The sequence below is a fragment of the Natator depressus genome, chromosome 8, assembly GCF_965152275.1.
Source record: "Natator depressus isolate rNatDep1 chromosome 8, rNatDep2.hap1, whole genome shotgun sequence".
NCBI classification, from domain to species: Eukaryota; Metazoa; Chordata; order Testudines; family Cheloniidae; genus Natator; species Natator depressus.
The window spans coordinates 40,089,603-40,114,912 of record NC_134241.1 but is presented as its reverse complement, the minus strand read 5'-3'; the positions used below and the strand labels follow the sequence as shown (position 1 = coordinate 40,114,912).

The 25,310-nt window shown below is 47.8% G+C and overlaps 2 protein-coding genes across 3 annotated transcripts in view; one reads left to right on the top strand and one right to left on the bottom strand.

Moving 5' to 3' along the window:
* PCDH12 (protocadherin 12) overlaps positions 1–23,218 on the top strand; it is a 33,483-nt gene extending 10,265 nt beyond the window's left edge. The window contains exons 3-4 of the mRNA XM_074960817.1: positions 4,169–4,320; positions 21,687–23,218. Coding sequence (XP_074816918.1) covers positions 4,169–4,320; positions 21,687–22,048 — 514 coding nt within the window. The 3' untranslated portion in view covers positions 22,049–23,218. The remainder of the gene's footprint in view (positions 1–4,168; positions 4,321–21,686) is intronic.
* The window catches only part of DELE1 (DAP3 binding cell death enhancer 1), a 73,388-nt gene that overhangs the window by 7,049 nt on the left and 41,029 nt on the right, over positions 1–25,310 (bottom strand). The window contains exon 13 of one of the 2 annotated variants that reach the window (XM_074960818.1): positions 22,633–23,699. The exons of the other annotated variant lie outside the window; for it this stretch is intronic. The gene's annotated coding sequence lies outside the window, so the exon portion shown is untranslated. Of the gene's footprint in view, positions 1–22,632; positions 23,700–25,310 lie in introns of those variants that run through there. 2 annotated transcript variants of the gene reach the window in all.

Here is a 25,310-nt window from a genome sequence, read left to right as displayed (position 1 = left end):
TCAGGAGACTGGAAGAAAGCTAATGCTGTGCCAATGTTTAAAAAGCACAAAAAGAAGGACCTTGACATTGATCTCAGGCAAGATCATGGAATGGCTGATACAGGTCTTGATTAACAAAGAATTGAAGGAGAGTGATATAATTAATGCCAATCAATACAAGTTTACAGAAAATAGGTCCTGTCAAACAAACTTGATGAGATTACAGATTTGGTTGATAAAGGTAATAGTGTGGATGTAATATACTTAGACTTCTGTAAGGCATTTGACTTGGTCCCCATGACTAGGGCCCTACCAAATTCATGGCCATGAAATCTGGTCAGCCCCTGTGAAATATGGTCTTTTGTGTGCTTTTACCCTATACCATACAGATTTTGTGGAAGCAGACTAGCGTTTTTCAAACTGGGGGTCCTGACCCAAAAGGGGTTGGGGGGGTTGCAAGGTTATTTTAGGGGGGTCATGGTATTGCCACCCTTACTTCTGTGCTACCTTCAGAGCTGGACAGCTGGCGGCTGTTGGCCAGGCGCCCAGCTCTAAAGGCAGTGCCCCACCAGCAGCAGCGCAGAAGTAAGGGTGGCAAAACCACATCATGCCACCCTTGCTTCTCTGCTGCTGCCTTCAGAGCTGGGCAGCCAGAGAGTGGCGGCCTCTGACTGTGGGCCTAGCTCTGAAGGTAGCAGCGCTGAAGTAAGGGTAGCAGTACCGCAACCCCCCTACAATAACCTTGTGACCCCCCCACAACTCCTTTTGCGTCTGGACCCCTGAAATTACAACACCATGAAAGTTCACATTTAAATATCTGAAATAATGAAATTTGTGATTTTTTAAATCCTATGACCATGAAATTGACCAAAATGGACCCTGAATTTGGTAGGGCCCTACCCATGACATTTTGATAAAAAAAACTAGAATGATATAAAATTAACACAGCACATTTAAATGGATTAAAAACTGAGAGGTCTCAAAATGTATTACTAGTACTTCTAGATGAGTACCATAACCACTTGGCTCCAGGGTATTCTAGGGCAGGACTTTATCAGTCTTTCCTGTTGAAGCTGTTCCAGCATCTATAATTACTTAACTTTGATGGGATGGACTCACCCTCAGCAAGTTTGCGAGTGACATTAAACTGGGGGGAGAGGTAGATATGCTGGAGGATAGGGATAGGGTCTCTACTGACCTCGACAAATTGGAGGATTGGGCCAAAAGAAATCTGATGAGGTTCAACAAGGACAAATGCAGAGTCCTGCACTTAGGACAGAAGAATCCCATGCACTGCTACAGACTGGGGACCAACTGGCTAAGTGGCAGTTCTGCATAAAAGGATCTGGGGATTATAGTGGACAAGAAGCTGATTATGAGTCTACAGTGTGCCCTTGTTGCCAAGAAGGCTAATGGCATACTGGGCTGTATTAGTACAAGCACTGCCAGCAGATCGAGGGAAGTGATTATTCCCCTCTATTCGGCACTGGTGAGGCCACACCTAGAGTATTGCATCCAGTTTTGGTCCCCCCACTACAGAAGGGATGTGGACAAATTGGAGAGAGTACAGCAGAGGGCAACAAAAATGATTAGGGGTCTGGGGCACATGATTTATGAGGAGAGGCTGAGGGAACTGGGCATATTTAGTGTGTAGAAGAGAAGAGTGAGGGGGGATTTGATAGCAGCATTCCACTAACTGAAGGGGGGTTCCAAAGAGGATGGAGCTAGGCTGTTCTCAGTGGTGGCAGATGACAGAACAAGGAGCAATGGTCTCAAGTGGGGGAGGTCTAGCTTGGATATTAGGAAAAAAACTATTTCACTAGGAGGGTGGTGAAGCACTGGAATGGGTTACCTAGGGAGGTGGTGGAATCTCCATCCTTAGAGGTTTTTAAGGCCCGTCTTGACAAGGGCCTGGCTGGGATGATTTAGTTGGGGTAGGTCCTGCTTTGAGCAGGGGATTGGACTAGATGACCTCCTGATGTCTCTTCCAACCCTAATCTTCTATGATTCCATGAATTAGAGCAGGGGGAAAAGAACCAGAGTCTCCTACCTCTCCCCTGAGTGCCCTCCCCACAGGGCTAGCATGTCACTCTCACACACTTGCACAAAGAATATTAAGTTTTTATACAAAGTGAAACAGCTTTAACAGGTGCGATTGGCAAGCCCTCGCCCCAGCCATATACCAGTGATTAGGGTGCTTTCCTGGGAGAATCCAAATTCAAGTCCCTGATCCACAGCTACCAGAGTGAGGATTTGAACCCCATGCTGGCTGGATGCCCTGACCGCGGGGTTAAAAGTAATAAGGAGGCAGCAGCTCCTACTTGTTTGTTTGTTTGAAAAATGACTGACTTGGCTTGGGTGCCAAAGGGGTAGGGCTTAAGTCACACATTAGCCTTTTTGGCTACAGAGGTGCACTGGGAGCTCATGTTCAGCTGATTATCTACCATGACCCATGTGTCTTTTTTGGAGTCACTGCTTCCCAGGATAGAGTCTCCCATTCTTTGTTCCTACATGTATACATTGACTTTTAGCCATATTAAAATGCATGTTGTTTGTTTGCACCCAACTTACCAAGCGATTCAGATCGCTCTGTATCAGTGACCTGCCCTCTTCATTATTCATCACTTCCCCAGTTTTGGTTCATCTGCAAACTTTATCAGTGATAATTTTATGTTTTCTTCCAGGTCACTGACAAAAATGTTAAATAGCATTGGGCCAGGAGCTGATCCCTGTGGGACCTCACTAGAAATACACCCCACTGTTTACAATTACATTTTTAACATCTGGAAACACAACTTGAATTTTAGGTCTCTCTATGGGACAAAAACATCAATCTCCAATTTACTTGTGCTTGTCCAGCTATTATTAATATATTGTTAAGTTGGAAATCAATAGCAAAAACCACAAACTCTGTACTCCAGTTCTGTACATGTCACAAGTACGCAGGGCTGCAGAAGTGTACAAAATTCTATTGTATTATTTAAGAAACAGTCTGTGACCAAGTAATTCCAGCTGATAGAGACATGTGCTGAAAGGAAGAGGGGTGAGAGGAACCAATGGAAACAGATTTCAAAGTAGCAGCCGTGTTAGTCTGTATTCGCAAAAAGAGAAGGAGTACTTGTGACACCTTAGATACTAACCAATTTATCTGAGCATAACCTTTCGTGAGCTACAGCTCACTATAATTCGTTCTACTTTCACAATCCCTCCTTTTGGTCAAGCTACGCAATGACCAACAATTACTGGGTTCCACATATCAATCATTCTTTATCTCTTTGTTCATCAGTGATATTTAAAATCATCAAATTAGCACTCTGGTTTGGGGCAGCTATCTGTGTAGCATGCCTGACACAATTTTGGATACAACAGGAAAGTAACTGAAAACATACAAAAATTATTAGGATTCCAAACAGGAGAGTTAGGGCTCCCTGAAACAACCAGTTTCCTATGCCAGAGAAATTGAAAAGGTTACTTAGCCACTTCCATAAAGAACTTGGTTCTTCGTGGGGAAGATATGCGATTTGTTCTAAGTGGCTAGCACGATCTATTACCTCATTGGTGTTGTCTGGTATATACACACAGCAGTCTTTTCCAATGAGAACACAAGTCCCTCCTTTTGCCGCCAGCACTATGTCCAATGCCTGACGGTTTTGGAGGGCCATCTGTCAGATTGCCCCTGTTTCTTTGGCCAGGGCTCTTAAACTTTCTCCAGTTTCATTTGCCATTATTTCAACTACTGCTTGTAACCTTAGGAGCCTTTTTGCATGGTGTATTACTCCCCCTAATGGTATTAAGGAACCACCAATGCACTCTTCCCAGGTTAAGGGGCTTATGTTATTTACATACCATTGGGCATCTGTTAAATCCCTTCTTTTTCGCCTGAAATTGCAGAGGCGTTCTCGAGGGAAAGTTCCTAGCACTAAAGTGAGCTGTAGCTCACGAAAGCTTATGCTCAAATAAATTGGTTAGTCTCTAAGGTGCCACAAGTCCTCCTTTTCTCAGTAGAAACAGGAAGCACCAATACTGGGCTTCAAAACAATCAAGATGTGACAGTAGTACAGCAGCCTCTGCTCCCCCCAGGACCTGTTTTTCTGGGAAGAGCTGAACCATGAAGAGATGAGGTGGCGGGGAGGGACATGGAGTTGGGCAGAGGGTAGCATCAATGCTCTGGATTTGGTCTCCTTTGCAGGAATGCAGGGCTGGATGCTGATTGCCTCAGTATAAAAGACAGTGGCCAAGGAGAGAGTGAGGCAGATGACCGGGATTCAGAAAATGGACTCAATCTTTCCATACACCAGCTGGTGGGAGAAGAACTTGAGAGCCTTCTAGAGCCCCATGCAGGTGAGGTCACTATACTCTGTATGGCACTCGAGAGAGAGCCTGCTCCATCCTCCCAGAAGACCTTCTTTGCACCAGTGTTGGGCTGCCTGGGAGCGGGACTCTAATTAGTCTAATTAGCTGATTGGGCTTTTTTGATGATGACACTGCTGAGAGCTTTGGCTGCCCAGGGAGTTAGCTGCCCAGGGAGTTGGGAAGCTCTGGATGCCGAGGGAGCAAACTGAAAATTTCCATTTTGGTTTTCCCAAAATGGAATTTTTCACACTTTTTTCTTCTATGAAAAATGGTGAATTTTTGACCTTTTGTTCTAATGTGGGACAATTTCCCCGCTCCCCTAAAATTCCATTTTTTTCACAGGAGGGAAAGTCTTTTTCCTGCTGGTTCTAGTGGTGCTCTTACATGATCGTCCCACAAAATAACCTTCACACACATGAATCACCAAACTGGGATACGTCTCATATTAAATTGTGCAGATGTTCAGAATAGGACTGTGCCGCTCCCAGGCTCTGTTAGTTTTTCTTAGTGGGGTTTGAACATGGCCATATCCTCGACTGTGCTGGGCTCCTTGAGTGGAGGAAAAAGTGATGAGCAGTAAATTGTGCAGCGCTGTGATTCTCCCTCTTCCTCCTTACATGAGAAAGGGTTAATGATGTTATCTTGTAAATTATCATTTCAGGACATCTTCCTTAACCCCTCATTGAGCCCCCCACAGAACTATTGTTCCAGGCTGTCTGCAGATTCAAGCATTTCTTTTTGCAATGCCCCTTGCCCCTGCAGTCTCTGCCTAGCAGGGTCTATGTGAAACGTGCTTCTTCTTATGCACTGTGGACCTTGCCCTGCCTTTCTCTTTGTTCCCTGCCCCGTTTGACTCTGACAAGAAGGGCAACTAAAATGATTAGGGGTTTGGAACGGGTCCTATATGAGGAGAGATTAAAGAGGCTAAGACTTTTCAGCTTGGAAAAGAGTAGACTAAGGGAGGATATGATAGAGGTATATAAAATCATGAGTGGTGTGGAGAAAGTGAATAAGGAAAAGTGATTTACTTGTTCCCATAATATAAGAACTAGGGGCCACCAAATGAAATTAATGGGCAGCAGGTTTAAAACAAATAAAAGGAAGTTCTTCTTCACTCAGCGCACAGTCAACCTGTGGAACTCCTTGCCTGAGGAGGTTGTGAAGGCTAGGACTATAACAGGGTTTAAAAGAGAACTAGATAAATTCATGGAGGTTAAGTCCATTAATGGCTATTAGCCAGGATGGGTAAGGAATGGTGTCCCTAGCCTCTGTTTGTCAGAGAGAGAGATCACTTGATCATTACCTGTTAGGTTCACTCCCTCTGGGGAACCTGGCATCGGCCACTGTCGGCAGACAGGATACTGGTCTGGATGGACCTTTGGTCTGACCCAGTATGGACATTCTTATGACTGCCTCTCCGGGCTGCAGCTCAGGGTGGGGCCTTGCTGAAATGTGCTTGTCAGAACAATCTTTCTATTCCTCAGGCAGGTTCATCAGCTTACAGAATCTGCTCAGGCTCTGTCCATGTAGGCACAAATCCCACTCCGCTCCGGCAGCTGCTGCTGTTTGCCTACCAGCGTCAGTGGGGCTGAGTTAAGCTGATGCACTCAGAGTTGCTCTGTAAGTGGATGAAGCTAAGAATGGATTTTCCTCAGCTGTTGGCACAACCACTTGCTTGAGGATTGGGTGGCTGGAAACCATATCTTTGCATGGAAGCTTGACAGTCTGGTTGGGTCAGGCATATGTTTGGCTGTTCCCTTTCCCACAGGAGGAATGTTGCCCCACGCCTGGTCCCCAGGCTTATGAGTGTATCTGAGCACTGCACCATCTCAATAGCACTCTGCTGTGGATCTCATCTTCCAAGATAAATCCTGAGTACAGTGCTCTCTGGAATGTGCTCCTGGTTCCTGACCCCAAGTCACAGACCCCTGCTAACTTATATAGGCTTCTAGCAAACAGCTTGGCTGATACTGCAGGTGACTGAGCTAGTGACAATAAGCCCTCCAGGAGGATAGTATGTTGAGGCAATAACCAGCTGGGGCCTCAGAAGGCTTCAAGGGAGTTTGGCACCTGACTGCCCAGGGCTCCTGTGGGATTCCCAGCCCACATTTCTCAAGGACACTCTGTATCACAGGCATTCACGCCTATTTGCTCCTCTCTCACTAAAGCTCGGTAAACATATCTAGCTTCCCTCCCCCTGGCATGCACACCAAGTGCACACCATGGCCTAACCTTCCTCCCTCTGAACTCAATGCTGATACTTTCACTCCACCCAGGTTGTGGGCTGATAAAAGTTGAACCACTCAGGAGCAGCAAACAGGCTTGTAGTGAGGAGCTATCAACCTCTCCCAGAGTTCCTCTTATATTACGTCATGATAGATGGAGCCATGGTCCATGCTACATGGGAAGGGTGTATGAAAGAAAATGACTACGATGACAGGCCTACTGAGGCTTTGCCACAGCACGAGTCCTGGCTTTGTCTCCCTTAGTTACCCTATCTGGAACTTCATGCAGACAGAAATATCTAGTAGTCAAATAATATACTGCAAGTAGCCATCATTCCATGGGGGAGGAGAAAGTCTAAATAATCCAAGAAACCATATGGGAAAGTCTTACAAAACTGATGAGATTCTATAAAACTGGGAAAGGAATGAAGAGACGTTACTGCATAGAGAATAGCATATTTTCTATAGGGATTTGGACTCAGCCTATAGAATTTTATAGCAAGAATTCTCCATTCAATTCCATAGGGTGTTTAAACATACTGTAGAAAGGCTACAATTTGTATTACATTCTACAGCACTTTTCCCAAAACGGAGTGGGGTGGGGGTGGGAGAGAGAAAAAATTAACAAAACTAAATCTATTCCAAGTTCTTGCCCATCTCTCCCTGCCCCCTCCCCCCAGCAACATACGGGGCCATAAGGCAACAGCTAAGTCCCTGGCTAACACTCCTAGCATAGGTGTAGAGCTGGAACAGCTGTCTTGATGCCCTTCCCGCCGCAGAGGTGGGCAGGCCCCAAGAAAATTCCAGGACATAGCATGACATCAAGGCACTTATTGCTCCTCACTCCATTCCTGTACTGAGCGGAGGTGAGTAGGGTGGAGAATTATTTCTGCTAGTCTCTCTTCTCTGTTCATGGGAGCTGCTCCCCACAATGGCAGATGCTGTATAAATCCCCACAACATTGTTTCTTTAAAGAAGTTTTGAATAAATTGAATGAACTCAGAACAACAAGCCCCGGCAAGGGGAATCTATAGGAACTATAGGCTATAGGAACTGTGTTAGGGCAAAAGGCAGAAAGGCACCAGAGAGGCACTAAATAGCTGGCTGTTCTCACCTTAGCAGGGTTTATTGTTACAAGAGCAAATTGACTTCATAGAGCCACAGAGAAGGCTGCCATGGTGGGCAGGTGTCTTTACAAAGGCTGCCCACAGGAAACAATTTTCACTGATCCAGAGTTTTTCAAGGCCCGAAGGGACCATTCTGCTCATCCAGTCTGAGGTCTTGCAGAGACAGGCCAGAGAATATCATCCAGTGACTCCTGCACTTAGACATCCAATCTTGATTTGTAGACCTCAAGTCAGAGAGAATCCACCACAACCCTTGGTGAGTTGTTGAACATAAGAACATAAGAATGGCCCTACTGGGTCAGACCAAAGGTCCATCTAGCCCAGTATCCTGTCTTCTGACAGTGGCCAACGCCAGGTGCCCCAGAGGGAATGAACAGACCAGGTAACCATAGAGTGATCCATCCCCTGTCGCCCATTCCCAGATTCTGGCAAACAGAGGCTAGGGACACCATCCCTGCCCATCCTGGCTAATAGCCTATCCTATGGACCTATCCTCCATGAACTTATCTAGTTCTTTTTTGAACCCTGTTATAGGCTTGGCCTTCACAATATCCTCTGCCAAAGAGTTCCACAGGTTGACTGTGCATTGTGTGAAGAAATACTTCCTTTTGTTTGTTTTAAACCTGATGCCTATTAATTTCATTTGGTGACCCCTAGTTCTTGTGTTATGAGAAGGAGTAAATAACACTTCCTTATTTACTTTCTCCACACCAGTCATGATTTTATAGACCTCTATCATATCCCCACTTAGTCATCTCTTTTCCAAGCTGAAAAGTCCCAGTCTTATTACTCTCTCCTCATATTGCAGCTGTACCATGCCCCTAATCATTTTTGTTGCCCTTTTCTGAACCTTTTCCAATTCCAATATATCTTTTTTGAGATGTGGGTGTACCATGGATTTATATAGCGGCAATATGATATTTTCTGTCTTATTATCTATCCCTATCCTAATGATTCCCAAGATTCTGTTTGCTTTTTTGACTGCTGTTGCACATTGAGTGGATGTTTTCAGAGAATGATCCACAATGGCTTCAAGATCTCTTTCTTGAGTGATAACAGACAATTTAGACCCCATCATTTTATATGTATAGCTGGGATTATGTTTTCCAATGTGCATTACCTTGCATTTATCAATATTGAATTTCATCTTCCATTTTGTTGCCCAGTCACCCAGTTTTGAGAGATCCTTTTGTAGCTCTTTGTAGTCTGCCTGGGACTAAACTATCTTGAGCAATTGTGTATCATCATCAAATTTTGTCACCTCACTGTTTACCTCTTTTTCCAGATAATTTATGAATGTATTGAATAGGACTGGGCCCAGTACAGACCCCTGGGAGACACCACTATTTACCTCTCATCTGAAAACTGACCATTTATTCCTACCCTTTGTTTCCTATCTTTTAACCAGTTACCAATCAATGAGAGGACTTTCCCTCTTATCCCATGACGGCTTAAGAGCCTTTGGTGAGGTACCTTGTCAAAGGCTTTCTGAAAATCTAAGCACACTATATCCACTGGATCTCCCTTGTCCACATGTTTGTTGACCCCCTCCAAGAATTCTAGTAGATTGGGGAGGCATGCTTTCCCTTTACAAAAACCATGTTGACTCTTCCCCAACAAATTATGTTCATCTATGTGTCAGACCATTTTGTTCTTTACTATAGTTTTCTGGAGCCTTTTTAAAAAAATTGGCATCACATTAGCTGTCCTCCAGTCATCTGGTACAAAAGCTGATTTAAATGATAGGTTACAGACTGGAGTTAGTAGTTCTGCAATTTCACATTTGAGTTCCTTCAGCCCTCTTGGGTGAATACCATCTGGTCCTGGCGACTTATTACTGTTTAGTTCACCAATTTGTTCCAAAACCTCCTCTAATGACACCTCAATCTGGGACAGTTCCTTAGATTTGTCACCTAAAAAGAATGGCTCAGGTTTGGGAATCTCTCTCACACCTTCAGCCATGTAGACGGATGCAACAAATTCGTTTAATTGCTCTGCACTGGCCTTATCGTCTTTGAGTGCTCCCCTTGGTGTGAAAAATTTGCACTTTATTTCCAGTCTCATTTTGTCTAGCTTCAATTCCCAGCCACTAGATCTTGTTATAATGGTTTGCTGGATTAAAGAACCCTCTTCTAGCAGAAATCTCCCCATGTAGGTGCTTATGAGCTGTGATCAAGTCACCTCTTAACTTTGTCATCAAAAAGCTATATAGACTGAGCTTCTTTAGTCCCTCACTGTGAGGCAGATTTTCCAGACCCTGAATCATTTTTGCTCTTTGACCCTCCCTAATTTTTCAACATCTTTTAAAAACTATTAGCTATGAGGCTCAGAAGTTGGCTGTTCATTGTAGATGGTATCTTGGGGATGGCTCCTAGCCCATACTCCATCCATCTCTGAAATGGGCGCACATGGTGTCTTTCACTGTGATCTTTGTGTGATTGTTTTGAGTTGCATGGCAAAATACACCAGCTTGGCTTCTGGTTGCCAACTTTCTAATCAAACAAAACTGAACACCCCTGCCCTGCCCCTGCCCCGCTCCTTCCCAGAGGTTCCGCCCTGCCTGTTCACTCCATCCCCCCTCCCTCCGTCGCTCTCCCTCACCCTCACTCACTTTCACCACTGGACTGGGACAAGGGATTGGGGTGCAGGAGGGGGGGTGAGGGCTCCAGCTGGGGGTGCAGGCTCTGGGGTGGGGCCATGGATGAGGGGTTTGGGGTGCAGGAGTACACTGTGTGAAGAGAGTTGGGTGCCTAACAATGGGATTCACATAAGCCAGCACACTGAGTGGGGAGTCACCTAAGCTAGCCAGTGGGAAATGTTGAGGAGAGGTGTGGGGTTTATGCCCTGCCCCCCAAAGGGAGTTAGGGTCTGATCCATACAGGTATTTAGGTAGCTAAGTTTTCATTTTGTGAGCCACAAAACCCCCACTCAGCTGCACCAAACCCAAGCCTACATTTTCATGGTAAAAGTCCCCTAGATGCCTAAGTTTTGGCATCTAGGGATGCACATGGCTGCACCACTCCAGGCTTCTAGACATCTGTCTCCTGCTTATGCACCAGGGTGATGCACGACCTGGGGGAAGATAAAGGCACGCGTCAAATCCAAAAGGTGTGTTCAGAGGCCTTCCAGATCGGGACCCATTCAAAATCCGGTGGGGGAGAGGGGCAGGTCCCGCTTTATGAAGAATTTCTTCCATCGACCTACTGCCTCTCAGGGACATGAATTAACTACATCGATTGGAGAACCCTTCCCATCACTGTAGTGAGTGTCTGCACTGAAGCTCTAAAATGTTGCATCTGCAGAGCTGCTGCTGTGCCACTGAAACATTTTAAGCGTAGACATGCCCAGTGTCTCATAACAGTTTACATAGCTGATTCCATCTTCCTCTCACTCTGTGGGTGCAACTGGGGAGGCATTGTGGTGGTCAAACTCCCATTTGCATGCAAATTCCTTACAGTGATCACTCAAGGAGTCCAATCTATTAACAAAGAGATGGTGAAGGGGTGACTTGATTACAGTCTATATGTACATACATGGGAAACAAATATTTAATAATTGGCTCCTCAATTTACCAGTGAAACCTATAACACAACCCAACAGCTGGAAGTTGAAGCTAGACAAATTCAGACTGGATATAAGGTGTAAATTTTTAACAGAGAGAGTAATTAACCACTGGAACAATTGACCAAGGGTTATGCGGGATCCTCCATCACTGACAATTTTTAAATAAAGGTTGGATGATTTTCTAAAAGATCTGCTCTAAGAATGATTTGGGGGCAGTTCTCTGGCCTGTATTATACAGGTCAGACTAGATGATCACAACGTCCTTTCCTGGCCTTAGAATCTATGAATTCTTCTGAGGCAAACTGGGGTCTGGATGGGGAATACAGTGTCTGGAATACCATATCTCAGAAAGTTGTCTCAGTTTTCCTATCACTGCCTTGCTTCTTGAATGAGGCAGGACTCCTGACCTCCCAAAAATTTAAGTGTAAATCCACTGTAATCAAGTACTGCTTTTCCTTGAAGGTAAATAAGTCCGCTCCCACCTTTTCCCATGATTGGATGTAGTAACAGCCTCTTTCTGCTGGCAGTTATCACATGACTGACAGGTGCCCCACCCTTCTGTCAAGGAAGAGAGTTGTGTATTTATTCTCAGCCAGTAAACATATTCCTGAGTCTATCTAAGACAGTTGTCAATGCCCAGGTGTGAGGCATGTATTTTGTTTATGAAATACTTTGTAATGAGGTGGAAACAAGAGGTGTCTGTCCTTGTCCTTTGAAAATATGGTTCTGCTCCTACCTGTACTTGGCTTTTGCCTTCTGGCCACCCTACTGGGAGTGCCTGTAGTTGGATGTGCTTTTCCATAGCCTCTTTGATTTCCATCAGTTTCACTTTTGAATCTCAGAGACAGTGCAGCATGTTAATGGAATCAATGCCCTTATCTACCTCTCTCAACTTGCTGATGCTGGCTGTACATGCCCTGTTCAGGGTATCAGCCAACACCAGTTCATCCTGGACAGCAACTGATCTCTATCTGATAGTGCTGGAGATGCATAAACATGTGCTGCAACCTCTTTATAGCACTAAGGGCTTGTCTGCACTTAAAAAGCTGCAGCTGCACCGCTGTAGTGCTTCAGTGAGGGCTTTTCCCATCAATGTAGCTACTCCACCTTCCTGAAAGGTGGTAGCAATGTCAACGGAAGAAGCCCTCCCACTGACATAGCGCCATCTACACCGGGAGTTAGGTTGGTGTTACTGCATTGCTCGGGAGTCGGGGGGGGCGGATTTCCCACACCCTGAGCAATGCACTTGTACCAACGTAAGTTGCTAGGGTGGACAAGGCCTGAGAAGGGGCTTTACCAGGATTGTCACTAGGGGGCTGTGGTCGGATTGCATGGAATCGCTCCACTCCAAATACCCCGCCAGAAGCTATTTTTCTATTTAAATGTATCCCTGTTCTGCCTCTGAAAAGGATTTGCTGGCATAAGCAACCAGCTGCTCCTGCAAAAGAGCTACACCCAGTCCTTTCTCTGATGCATGACACTGGAGTGCCAGTGGCTTTCCTGACTGCTCGTACAGTACTTCATGACAGGAGTAGCCATTCTCATGTATTACAACATGTCAAATACTTGCTGTTAGGGACCTGCCCAGTCCCAGTCAATCTCTGCCTTATGAGCTGATGTATGGGTTCTGCTACTGCAGCCAGGTGTGGACAGAACTTTGAAAGAAAAGGTATCATTCCTGCGAAGCTCTATACTTCTTTCACATACACTGGAGCTGGCATGTTTCTGCCTCAGTCTTGTTGGGATCTGATTTCAGGCTTTCTGCTGAGAGCAGATGTGCAATGTATTTCATAGAATCATAGAATCATAGAATATCAGGGTTGGAAGGGACCCCAGAAGGTCATCTAGTCCAACCCCCTGCTCGAAGCAGGACCAATTCCCAGTTAAATCATCCCAGCCAGGGCTTTGTCAAGCCTGACCTTAAAAACCTCTAAGGAAGGAGATTCTACCACCTCCCTAGGTAACGCATTCCAGTGTTTCACCACCCTCTTAGTTTTTCCTAATATCCAATCTAAACCTCCCCCATTGCAACTTGAGACCATTACTCCTCGTTCTGTCATCTTCTACCATTGAGAACAGTCTAGAGCCATCCTCTTTGGAACCCCCTTTCAGGTAGTTGAAAGCAGCTATCAAATCCCCCCTCATTCTTCTCTTCTGCAGACTAAACAATCCCAGCTCCCTCAGCCTCTCTTCATAAGTCATGTGCTCTAGACCCCTAATCATTTTTGTTGCCCTTCGCTGGACTCTCTCCAATTTATCCACATCCTTCTTGTAGTGTGGGGCCCAAAACTAGACACAGTACTCCAGATGAGGCCTCACCAGTGTCGAATAGAGGGGAACGATCACATCCCTCGATCTGCTCGCTATGCCCCTACTTATACATCCCAAAATGCCATTGGCCTTCTTGGCAACAAGGGCACACTGTTGACTCATATCCAGCTTCTCGTCCACTGTCACCCCTAGGTCCTTTTCCGCAGAACTGCTGCCTAGCCATTCGGTCCCTAGTCTGTAGCGGTGCATTGGATTCTTCCATCCTAAGTGCAGGACCCTGCACTTATCCTTATTGAACCTCATCAGATTTCTTTTGGCCCAATCCTCCAATTTGTCTAGGTCCTTCTGTATCCTATCCCTCCCCTCCAGCGTATCTACCACTCCTCCCAGTTTAGTATCATCTGCAAATTTGCTGAGCGTGCAATCCACACCATCCTCCAGATCATTTATGAAGATATTGAACAAAACCGGCCCCAGGACCGACCCCTGGGGCACTCCACTTGACACCGGCTGCCAACTAGACATGGAGCCATTGATCACTACCCGTTGAGCCCGACAATCTAGCCAGCTTTCTACCCACCTTATAGTGCATTCATCTAGCCCATACTTCCTTAACTTGCTGACAAGAATACTGTGGGAGACCGTGTCAAAAGCTTTGCTAAAGTCAAGAAACAATACATCCACTGCTTTCCCTTCATCCACAGAACCAGTAATCTCATCATAAAAGGCGATTAGATTAGTCAGGCATGACCTTCCCTTGGTGAATCCATGCTGACTGTTCCTGATCACTTTCCTCTCATGTAAGTGCTTCAGGATTGATTCTTTGAGGACCTGCTCCATGATTTTTCACGTCATCCTGTTTGAGTTGCATATTTTCTGGATTGAATTTTATGTTGTTGTTCCTGCATCAGTGCTGAAAAGCTTGTTTCCTGTCAGTCTTGTTCAACTTGTGCATTCCCTCCCCTTCAGATTGGTCTCTAGTGAAAAACCCATGTCACTCCACAGTTTTGTTCTGCTTTGGGGAGCAATAGCTCCCCAAGGCTCCCAGGCTTGAGGCAGTGGGGAGCTGTTCCCTATTAATAATAGTTTTACTTTCCTGCTGTTGTCGTCCTCCTGGATGGCCAGGTCTGCATACAGCTTGAACTCCTCCTTCCACCAGGTCCATTGCTGGGTTAGGACTGCAAAACCCAAGACTCCAAGGGGACCCCACACCGAGCTCCATGGCTCACACTTCCAGCTACTGCACTTAGGGGTACCAGCTTTTTAATGTCTGAGAACTGTACACCCTCCTGGCCCAGCTTCTTCCCTCAAGGCCCTATTCCGCCCCCCCACTCACTTCTCTCCCCTCTTCCCCGCATCGTTTGCTGCTCTCCCCCCTCAACTCTAGCATGAGCAGCCCCAAGGGACTTGCAAAGCCCAGTTCCAGCAGGCCTCCTGGTAATGCAGGTCAGAAGAGTGCTGAAGCTGCAAGGGAGCAGCCAGGCAGCCACACTGGCGAGCTATGTGTGGCCCTCCGGGACAGCAGCTTCCCACCTCCCTCTGCATTGTCTGCCCAGCAGCCCTCTTCCACGCCAGCTCGAGCCCTCCCCACCCTGGAGCTGTCTGAGAGGCAGCCAGAGGAAGTGCTGCCTGGTGGGGCAGCCTGCATTCCTTGCCTCCCGGGGAACATTCCATGCCTTAACCCGCTCTCCGTGGGGCCCCACAATCTGTCCTCTGCTGCAGCCCTGCAAACTGTGCTCCTCAAAGGGTTCACCCAAGCTGGTACATGCATCCTACTGCAGGAGCTGCCTCTTCAGGGCCAGGCAACAGGTTGCCACTCCCCTTCGCACCCCTTGCATGTGGTAACCAGACTTTTAGTGTCCAGTCAGTACATCTGCCCAGACACTGTCAGGTCCCCTTTTCAACCAGACTTTCCAGTCGAAAACTGGACACCTGGTAACCCTAGTGCACTGCACAAACCTCACTGCTCCAATGTTGCCACCATGTTTTATTTGCAAAGAGAAGCCCAATGAAGGTTACAGTGAATAAATGGAACTTTATTTGAACCCGATGCGCTGCTCTATGTGGCTGAGTTGCTCCCAGTACAGCTCCCACACTCCTCTTTTCCTGGTGTCCTGTCAATAACAGTCCCTCCAGGGAACATGGGCCCTCTGACTCCAGTGCCACTTCTCATGTGTAAGGCTGCTTGTCTGTCACAGAGGTGACAGATTCCATGACTTTCATTGACCTCTGTGACTTCTGCAGTCAGGCAAGCCCCTGGGCCAACAGCAGTTTGGGTATGTGGGAGAGGCTCAGGGCTGGGGCAGGGGGTTGGGCTTGGGATGTGGGGCGGTGCTTACCTGTGGGGGAGGGACCCCCTGGCTCCCACCAGCAAGTCCCTGCAGCTCCTAGATGGAAGGACCAGGAGGCTCTGCGCGCTGCCCACACCCGCAGGCGCTGCCTCTGCAGCTCCCATTGGCTGCGGTTCCCAACCAATGAGAGTTGCGCAGTCGGCACTTGTGGCAGGAGCAGGCGCAGAGCTGCAGGGACACACCAATCAGAGCCAGCTCGGGAGCCTGCCAGCCCCACCAACCCCCACCCTCCCAGCACCAGCTGGGGTCCCGGGCTGTGCGCTGCTGGCCGCCCCCTCCTAGGCTGAGGAGCCCATGGGATGGGGATGGGGATGCGGGCTGGGGGCTGCTCAGGCCCCCCGCACTACGGGCAGGTAGAGGGTCCACCACAGCTGCCCGTCCGGCTCTTACCATGGCTGGGCTGTGGCTCTGAGTCCCCCCACCCCGGCCGGAGCCAGGTCAGGGAGAGCTGCGTGGGCAGCTGTGTGAAACCTCAGTCCCTCCATCTGCCCTGGGCAGGGGGGCTGAGACATAGGCAGTGGGCTGCTTTCGCCTTGGGTGGGATCCCCCATCCTTCCCCACTTTTGGGAGGGCTCCAGCACTTTGTTACTAGGGGCTGGCCTGCAGCCAGGGACTCTGGCGAGTTGGAGCCAGTGCTGGGGGTCGTGCTGCCCGCCCACTGTGCTCAGATGCCCGCCTACCTGCCTGCCAGGCACTTTAGGCTGGGCGCTCTGGGGCTGGGAAGCCAGGGGCTGATAGGTGGCTCTGGTGGGGGAAGGGGGCAGGGCCCCAGGCAAAAGGGGTGAGCTGGCCAGGGGCTAGCCTCCCCAAGCCCCCGGGTCACCTGCCAGCCATGACAACACCTGCGACCCTTTATGGATCTGGGTCTAGGTGCCTATCTCTGCTTGCAAGTCACAGCCATGAACTCTCTCCTGGAGTTAGGCATCTAAGCCTGATCAGCTCTTTTTCATAAACAAACACAGAGTTCCACCCACCCACCCCATGATAACCAATAGCCCAGCAGTTAGGGCACACACCACATCTAGATTAGATCTACAGGATTTCCTTTGTCTAAAAAAAAAATAGTTTCTTCTCAAAGAAAGAAATCTGCTTGGTCTGGCACCTTTTGTAAAATCATGGTGTATTTTATCCTAATTACTGTTTATCTCTACGTTCGTAACTACTTTCTCTTTCAAAATTTGTTCCAAGACCTTGTATACAATTGAAGTCAAACTAATAGACCTGTAGTTCCCTGGATCACTATTTTTCCCTTTCTTAAAAATGGATACTATATTAGCAAGTCTCCTGTCATAGGGTACGGCTCCCGAGTTTACAGATGCATTAAAAATCCTTGCTACTAGGCTTGCTATTTCATATGCCAGTTCCTTTAATATTCTTGGATGAAGATCACTTGATGATTACCTGTTCTGTTCATTCCCTCTGGGGCACCTGGCATTGGCTACTGTCAGAAGACAGGATACTGGACTAGATGGACCTTTGGTCTGATCCAGTATGGGCGTTCTTATGAGATTAAGTATTTGTTTAGGTGTTGATTATTAGGTTAGATTATTAGGTTAGATTATTTTAATCTCCACCCCATCCTCAATGCTTAGCAGTTCCCCACTACTTCTTTCCTTGATTTCTTTTTATTTATATGGCTAAAGAACCTTTTACTATTGGTTTAAATTTCCTTTGCAAGGCCCAACTCTGCTTGGCTTTTGGCAGTTCTCACTTTCTGACCTCTAAGAGGTAGCTTTCCTTGCTGATCCAGCCCATCTTCCATTCCTTGTAGGTTTTCTACTTTCTCTCAATAATCTGTTAGAGATACTTATTCATCCAATTTGGTCTGCAATCCTTCCCTACAAATTTTTTCCCCTTGCTTGGGATGCAGGCTTCAGATTGCTTTTGCAACTTTGACTTACAGCAATCCCAAGCCTCCCCCACATTCAGATCCTTGAGTTGTTCAGTTCAGTCCATTTCCCTAACTAATTCCCTTAATGTTTTAAAGTCTGTCCTTTTGAAATCAAGGACTCTAGTGGCAGACCTATTTCTATTTAGTTTAAACTGAATTAACTCCAGATCACCTGAACCAAGGCTGTCCTCTACAACCAGTTCTTCTATGAGGTCTTCACTAGGTATCAATTCTAAATCTAAAATGGTATCAACTCTTGTTAGTTCAGTGAGTATTTGGTGAAGAAATCTGCTAGCTATCACATCCAGAAATATCTGGGCCCTACCATTATTAGTAGCACTCGTCTCACAATCTATATCTGGGAAATTAAAGTCTCACATAATCACACAATTCCACTACATCACTTCTTTACAGTCGACCTCATCACTAATATACAATGCGACTCCATCACTTTTGCCTTTATTTCTGTTTTTCCTGAACAGCCCACATTCTTCAAATATCTGTACTCCAGTCATGACTCATATTCCACCATGTTTCTGTTATCCTGATAATAATGGGTTTCACTTTCTGCACCAGTAGTTTTAGTTCTTCCATTTTGATACCCAGGCTCCTTGGTTTGGTGTACAGACATCTTAGTGTTTTCTGCTTCACTGTGCCCAAATTCCTCACCTGATTGGGTACAGTCATTTTACTACCAATATCACCTATTTGACTGTTAGTGCCAATACCAAGGATACTATCTTTCCTCTTGATGTCCATTCTCCGACCAACTATTGTTCCTCTCTCAAGTGCTATATCCTCTTTTACTTGATTTTCTGCTCACTCAATATTAGAATCAAACATAGAGATTACATGAGCATCTCCCAACCACCTCCCCCAAATTGTGACATACTGTGACACAATTCAGACTGGTGGTGGATGAAGGGCTGTGTCACTCCTGCCCTGCAACCTTGGCTGCCTTACAATACCTGTAGTAGCTTTCACCAGTGCCACTCACAAACAGCCTTCCAGCAGGCAAGTCAAACCTTGAGTATCTGTGTGTAACCGCAGCCTGCCAGCCACATTCTGGTTCTCACCAGTCTCAGTTATACTGCAGGGTGACCCTAGCACACCCCAAGTCCTGGATTACCCCCCCAGAAATATGTGTCCTGTATTGCCTAGCCCTCTCCTGGAAAGCATAAATATATTAAGTCCATTATTCTTTTAAGGCAGTGGTCTCCAACCTTTTAACGCCCAAGATCACTTTTTGAATCTAAGGGCAACCCAGGATCTACCCCACCCCTTCCCCGAGGCCCTGCTCCACTCACTCCATCCTCCCCTCTCTCCATCACTCGCTCTCCCCCACCCTCACTCACTTTCACCAGGCTGGGGTAGGGAGTTGGGGTTCGGGAGAGGGCTCTGGGCTGGGGGGGGGTTGCAGTGTGGGAGGGGGCTCTGGGCTGAGCCTGGGGCAGGAGGTTGGGGTGCAAGAGGGCACGAGGGGTGCAAGCGCTAGGAGGGAGTTTGATTGCAGGAGGCAGCTCTGGGATGGAGCAGAGTGTTTGGGTGCAGGCTCTGGGAGTTTGGGTGCAGGAGGTGGCTTTGGGCTAGGGCAGAGAAGGGGTACAGGGTGCTGGCTCTGGGGGGGGGTCAGGGCTGGGGCAGAATGTTGGGGTGCAGGAAGGGGCATAGGGTGCTGGCTCTGGGGGGGCATCTAGGCTGGGGCTTGGGGTGCAGGAGGGGGCTCAGGGCTGGGGTGTGACCTCCCACTGGGCAGTGCTTATCTCCAGTGGCTCCTGGTTGGTGGTGGGCACAGTGAGGCTAAGGCAGGCTCCCTGCCTACCCTGGCCCCATACTGCTCCCAGAAGGGGCCAACGTACCCTTGCAGCCACTGGTGCGTGTGTGCAGGGGGCACATGGCTCCGCGCATTGCCCCTCTCTGGAAGCACCGCCCCCACAGCTCCCATTGGCCAGGAAAGCTGCGGGGGCAGTCCTTGCAGGCAGAAACAGCACATGGAGGGAGACCCCTATCCCCCCGCCCCTGGGGCCATGCTGGCCGCTTCCAGGAGTCTGCCTTAGTGGCAGCCACACTGCACTGCCGGAGATCGCGATTAACCGGTTGGTGAGTAGTGTTTTAAGGTAATATTATACCATCTTATTACATTAAATAGTTGCCCAGACACTAAAAAACTCAATGGATTAAATAAAATGGTAAAACAAGTTTATTAATTACAAAGAGAGATTTTAAGTGTCTATAAGCAATAATGTATAAAAGCCAGAAATGGTTATAAGAAAAATAGAGCCAAAACACTTACTAATATCTACTTAAGAAACTCTCTTAGTTGCAAAGCACACTTTTTCAGCTCATGCTCCAGTAGATTACTGGCCAAACTCTCAGGTCAGGACCCCTCTCCCAGAGTCCAACAGCTGTTTCCCTTTTGTCGTCTCATGTGCAGAGAATGTAATGGGCAGGAAGAGAGAGAAAGGGGGGTGTCTTGGGCTGTTTGTCTCTCCTTTTCATAATGTCAGTCGCCCTCTTGAAAAACATTTCTGGCTGAGACCAAGGAGACAAAGAGTCTATGTGGCAGGATAGTCCCTGCTGTTTTTTTTCACCTGTTGAAACTTCATTTGTTTCTCTCCCTGCTTGATGACTTTGCTTATTGCTTAAATTAAAAGCAAGGCAAGCATACATTACTTCCTTTGTTTAGGACAGACCTCACTTCTGCCTGGGCAGGGCTGTGGGAGTTGTAACACATTAATAACATCATACAGGGGAATCTTATAACTTCACATACAGTGTTACCACACATGTTTTTCAACATAATCCTGACCAGCAAATTATAAGTTTTCAAATGATACTTTACAGGGCATAGTTTGTACAAAAAGATTATGACAATAGTGTGTAGGGTGTGAAGGACAGTCAGTGGATTCTTTCCTGCTTTCATTAGGATCCTCTTCAGCCTCAGGACCACATCCCATATCTTAGCTCCCAGCATACAGCACACCTTCTGTTCCCTAAATCAGCTATGGTGACAGGCCTGTTTTTCTTAGTAGGGAGTCCCCAGTCACATAGATCTGTGTCTTCCTGGTGTTGGTGCAATTCTCTGGCCTTCCTCCTCCAGTTCTTTCTGGCTGCAAGTCCTCTCATCCTTTGCTGTTACTTGCAGTCTTCTGTCAATCATCCTCTATCCTCCTGTGACTCCAAACTCTGGCTATCTCCATTGACTCTTTTCCTGTCCTGTGCCTTTAGCAGGGTTTGAACTCTAGAGCTCCATCCTCCACCTTTGACAACTTTGCTGGCAGCAAGAGTAGGCTGCTATCCTGTGTGGACCAGCCACTGGCTGGGGGCACATCACACATGAGAACACAGCCAACATAGCCAAACACAGAGATTTGGCTGTTTCTTTTTGACAGGCAGCCTGGCTAAGTGGATGAAACTGAGCCACCCTTTTAGAAAGAACTTTTCTAGGGGACTGCTGACTGTAAAAGAGCTGTGTGGTAATCACACAATAACTACAGTGATGCCACCTCCTGCCATTTTAGAGTGACTCTCATGCTATTTGGTGTTTTCCTTAAAGATCCCAGATGCTGGAGCCATGTGATGACACCAGAATCTCACCTCTAATTGAATAAATGCTCCTCGGCCCTTGTGGTTCTGAAATGAAGTCCAAAATGTGATCACTAAAAACTCCAAACTACCAAGGCAAAGAGGCTCCACATTTATTTTATTTTAAAATCTCATTACTTTTAAGCCACTTTCATGATTTTGGGGCTGGCTGACTCACAAGGTTTGAAAGCCTGGAGTCAGGAATGCTCCCTCTCCTCCACCCCCAGCTTTCTCCCAGCTGGTCCAGGGCATTTTCCTCAGTCTTTAATATTCTTCTCCATTGGACTGCTCAGCCCCAGCTCTCACCATCTATTTCTTTTTGGTGTGTTGCTCCCTGCAGGGCTGGCCCTGGAGAGGCTGACGGCAGACCCTGCATGGATGGCTCGACTCTCCCTGTCCCTCACCAGCAGCTACAAGGACAATGTTTTCTCCCCTGATTCTCTGCACTCTTCTCAGGACCAAGAAGATGCAGGGCGGGATAAACCAAGAACCTTTGAGACATTTGGCAAAGTTACTGGATCTGACCCAAACACAGCCAGGACGAGACTGGCCAGCACTTTCCTCTCTGAGATGAGCACCCTATTTGAAATGATCCTATCCCAGAAAGCACAGGCCCATGTAACAACGGCGTCGGGGCTCCTGCAGCAGCTGTCTGCATGCAGCAAGCCCTTTGGGGTGGATGGGGATGCTCCTGCTGTGTAGGTCATGTGGGAAGGCTGACGGCTGCAGCAGACACGTGAGCAGAACCACTGCTCTTTGCACACAGAAATAGCGACTGATGATGGTGGTGAACAGTTCCAGCATGAAACACACCTGAATAGAGATTGTCATAGATGCATCTGCCCTCCTACTTCCCTTATCTGACTGCACCTCCCCCAAATCCCCTTCCATCTCTTGGCCCCTGCCAAAGGAGTTCCCTTTCTCCACCCCCTATATCCCAGCTCTGCTTCCCTGCCCTTGCCCTGCCACCAGGCCCATCTCTCTGCACACTAATAGCCTAGCACCCAGCCTCTCCTTCCCATCCACAGCCTGGCACCAGCTCCACCTCTAACCCCATGGTCCAGTGCCCAGCCACATCTCCATGCCCATAGCCCAACACCCAGCCACCCCTCCATGCCCACAGCCCAGTCTTTCTGCACCTCTCTGCCCACAGCTCATCTCCCTGCCCTAATTCCCCAGCCACATCCCAGTGTCTGGTCCCACCTCCCAGTCCCCACTGACAGCCTGGTATCTGGACCCACCTGCCCTGCCCATAGCCCATCTCTCACTCTCCACCCATGGCCCAGCCCCCAGCCCTTCCTCTCCATCTATGGCCCAGCTACAGGTCCCACTTTCCCATTCACCACCTGTCTCCTCCTTTCTGACTATGGCCTATCTCCCAGCCCCATCTCTCCACCCATGACCTGGGCCCCTCCTCCCTGCTCATGGTCTGGCCCTGCCATTTGCTCACGGCCTGTTCCCACCTCCAATCCATTTGCCTCAGGCCCAGCATTCCTCTTTCACGGACATGGGAAGGGAACTTAGGAGAGCATTTACCATACTGTAATCTGCCCTACATCCCAGCTGGTCCTGGGCTTTCACTTCTGGGAGCAGGAGGACATGAAAATTGTGCAACAAACCCTATGGCAAGTGCAGTAGATGCTGCAGTTACTGGAGCAACCTGGGTGTCTGACAGGCAGTGACACTCTTGCAGAGGTCATAAGTCACGAGGCCCTTTCCTCCCAATCTGGGTAGGGCAGAATGGATTGTGCTAGAGAAAAAATTAACAGAACTCACTCAGTCACACACAAATTTCATTCTGAGACCCAAATTCAGCAACCCTGTGCTCACAGACAAGACCCCAGCTGCAGAATTCACCACACTGCCGCAGGATCAGGCTCCAGAATCTTCAATTTTATTTAAAATAAAAATGTTTTTAGCCTTTATGGTTGTGACAAAAACCTCATAAATGTGACTAAGTGTAACTGATACAGTAATGCCTGCCTGAGTCTTCAGAGAGACTGAAAGTACAGCTTGGAGAGGTGAGACTTGCACTGTTCCTCCCAATCAGAGTTCATGGGCTCTATGATTCCACAGCTGTGGACTAATACATTTTGCCAAGATGCCTTAGAATTCAGCATTTCTCTCCCACATCCCCCTTGGTGCTGCACCAGATGACTAACACTGTGGTTTGTGTGTCCCTGCCTGGCTGGGAACTACCCACAGCTGCCTCTTGTTCCCCAGCTTTCCCACAGGGGCAGGAGCCAGGCTGCAGTGTATCAGGGTCCAGCATGCAGCCAGGGGGTGGGGGAGCAAGAAGCCCAGCCTGGAGATCAGCTGACCAGTAAGGAGGAAGGCAGCAGAGCAGAGGACCCTGGAAAGCACAATGGAAACCCAGTTGTAAAAATACACACTCACAAGTCCATTAATGGCTATTAGCCAGGATGGGTAAGGAATGGTGTCCCTAGCCTCTGTTTGTCAGAGGGTGGAGATGGATGGCAGGAGAGAGATCACTTGATCATTACCTGTTAGGTTCACTCCCTCTGGGGCACCTGGCATTGGCCACTGTCGGTAGACAGGATACTGGTCTGGATGGACCTTTGGTCTGACCCAGTATGGCCATTCTTATGTTCACAAGCTTCACCCCAATGACCATCTTCAACTCAGTGCTAAGGGGTTAGTGTATGTGGAGGGGGGTGAGCCATAGGGATGAGGAGGTGAGACCATGGGGGGTGAGCCAGAGGGGTGTGGAGGGGCAGGTGACCCCTGGGGAGTAAGCCGAGAGGCAGATGAACCATAGGGGTATGGGAGGGCAGGTGAACCATGGGAAGTGTGAAAGCCAGAGGGTGAGTCATGGTGGATGGTGAGCTTTAGAGGTGTGCATGCGCATTTGTGAGAACTAGAACATGGCGGAGAAGAGGGAGCTAAGTACTGGGGGCATGTATTTATGGTGTGGGGTGAGCCATATGCCATAGGACTGTTCGGAGAGTGGATGAGCCCTGGGTAGGGGTGGCTTCCTTGCAGATCAAGCGCCACCAAAACTGATCTCTGATCTGGCTGGATATTCACAGTTTGTCCATCACTGGCAGTCTTATCACACCACTGAAGCTTTTGGCACCCATGTGATTGCCAGCCAGTTCATGGCATTCCTTGGTACATGTGCTTCAGAATTTGTTGCTCTTCATGACATGACCATACCAAGATAACTGTCAAAACCAAACCCCTGCCCATTTCTGATCCTGTCCTGCCTTAAATAAGGAGCAGTTGATGATGATGACTAGAATCGAAAACGTCAGTCCATGCTCTTCAGCCTTCCTCAGCACCCATGTTTCACTTCCATACAATAAAACTGGTATAACCATAGTTCGATAGACCTACAGCTTTGTGGTAAACTTATGTCCCAACATCTCCAGAGGCCACTTGAAGGGCCTAAAACATGGCTGTAGCTTCTGCTGTATGAGTGTCCACGTCTTTTGAGCATCCTCCAGCACTGACACTGCCCAAATATTTGACAGCTGTCACCTACTCAGTATTCCACCAGACAGATTAATACTGAGGTGATTGTAATCTGGAGCTGGAGGCTGCTTGTTGGCAATGGCCAGGGGCCTAGTTAAGGCTAAGCAGCACTTTCTGTTTAGATGTATTGATAGCTCCACTTTAGTGTCTCTCTTGTTACAAATTTTGAGGTGGGCTCTCCAAAACAACTGCATTTCTGACTCCCCTTTATGTAACGGCATTTCCCCAGAGCTGGCAAAGATCTGTTTAGTACCAGCACAGGGCCAAAATTGTCGAGTGAATGCCCACACCTGCCCTGCCCTCTCACGACCTTTCCCATGTGCACAGCAGTTACAAAGCTTTGCTTTGTGTGTGTGTGCACAACAACCCACAGCAGGAATAGACACTGGGGGGAGGAATTTAAAGGAGTGAAAATGAAAAGTCATTTTGGGGCATGGAACTTGCTCCCAACTGTCCATCCCCTTGAGAG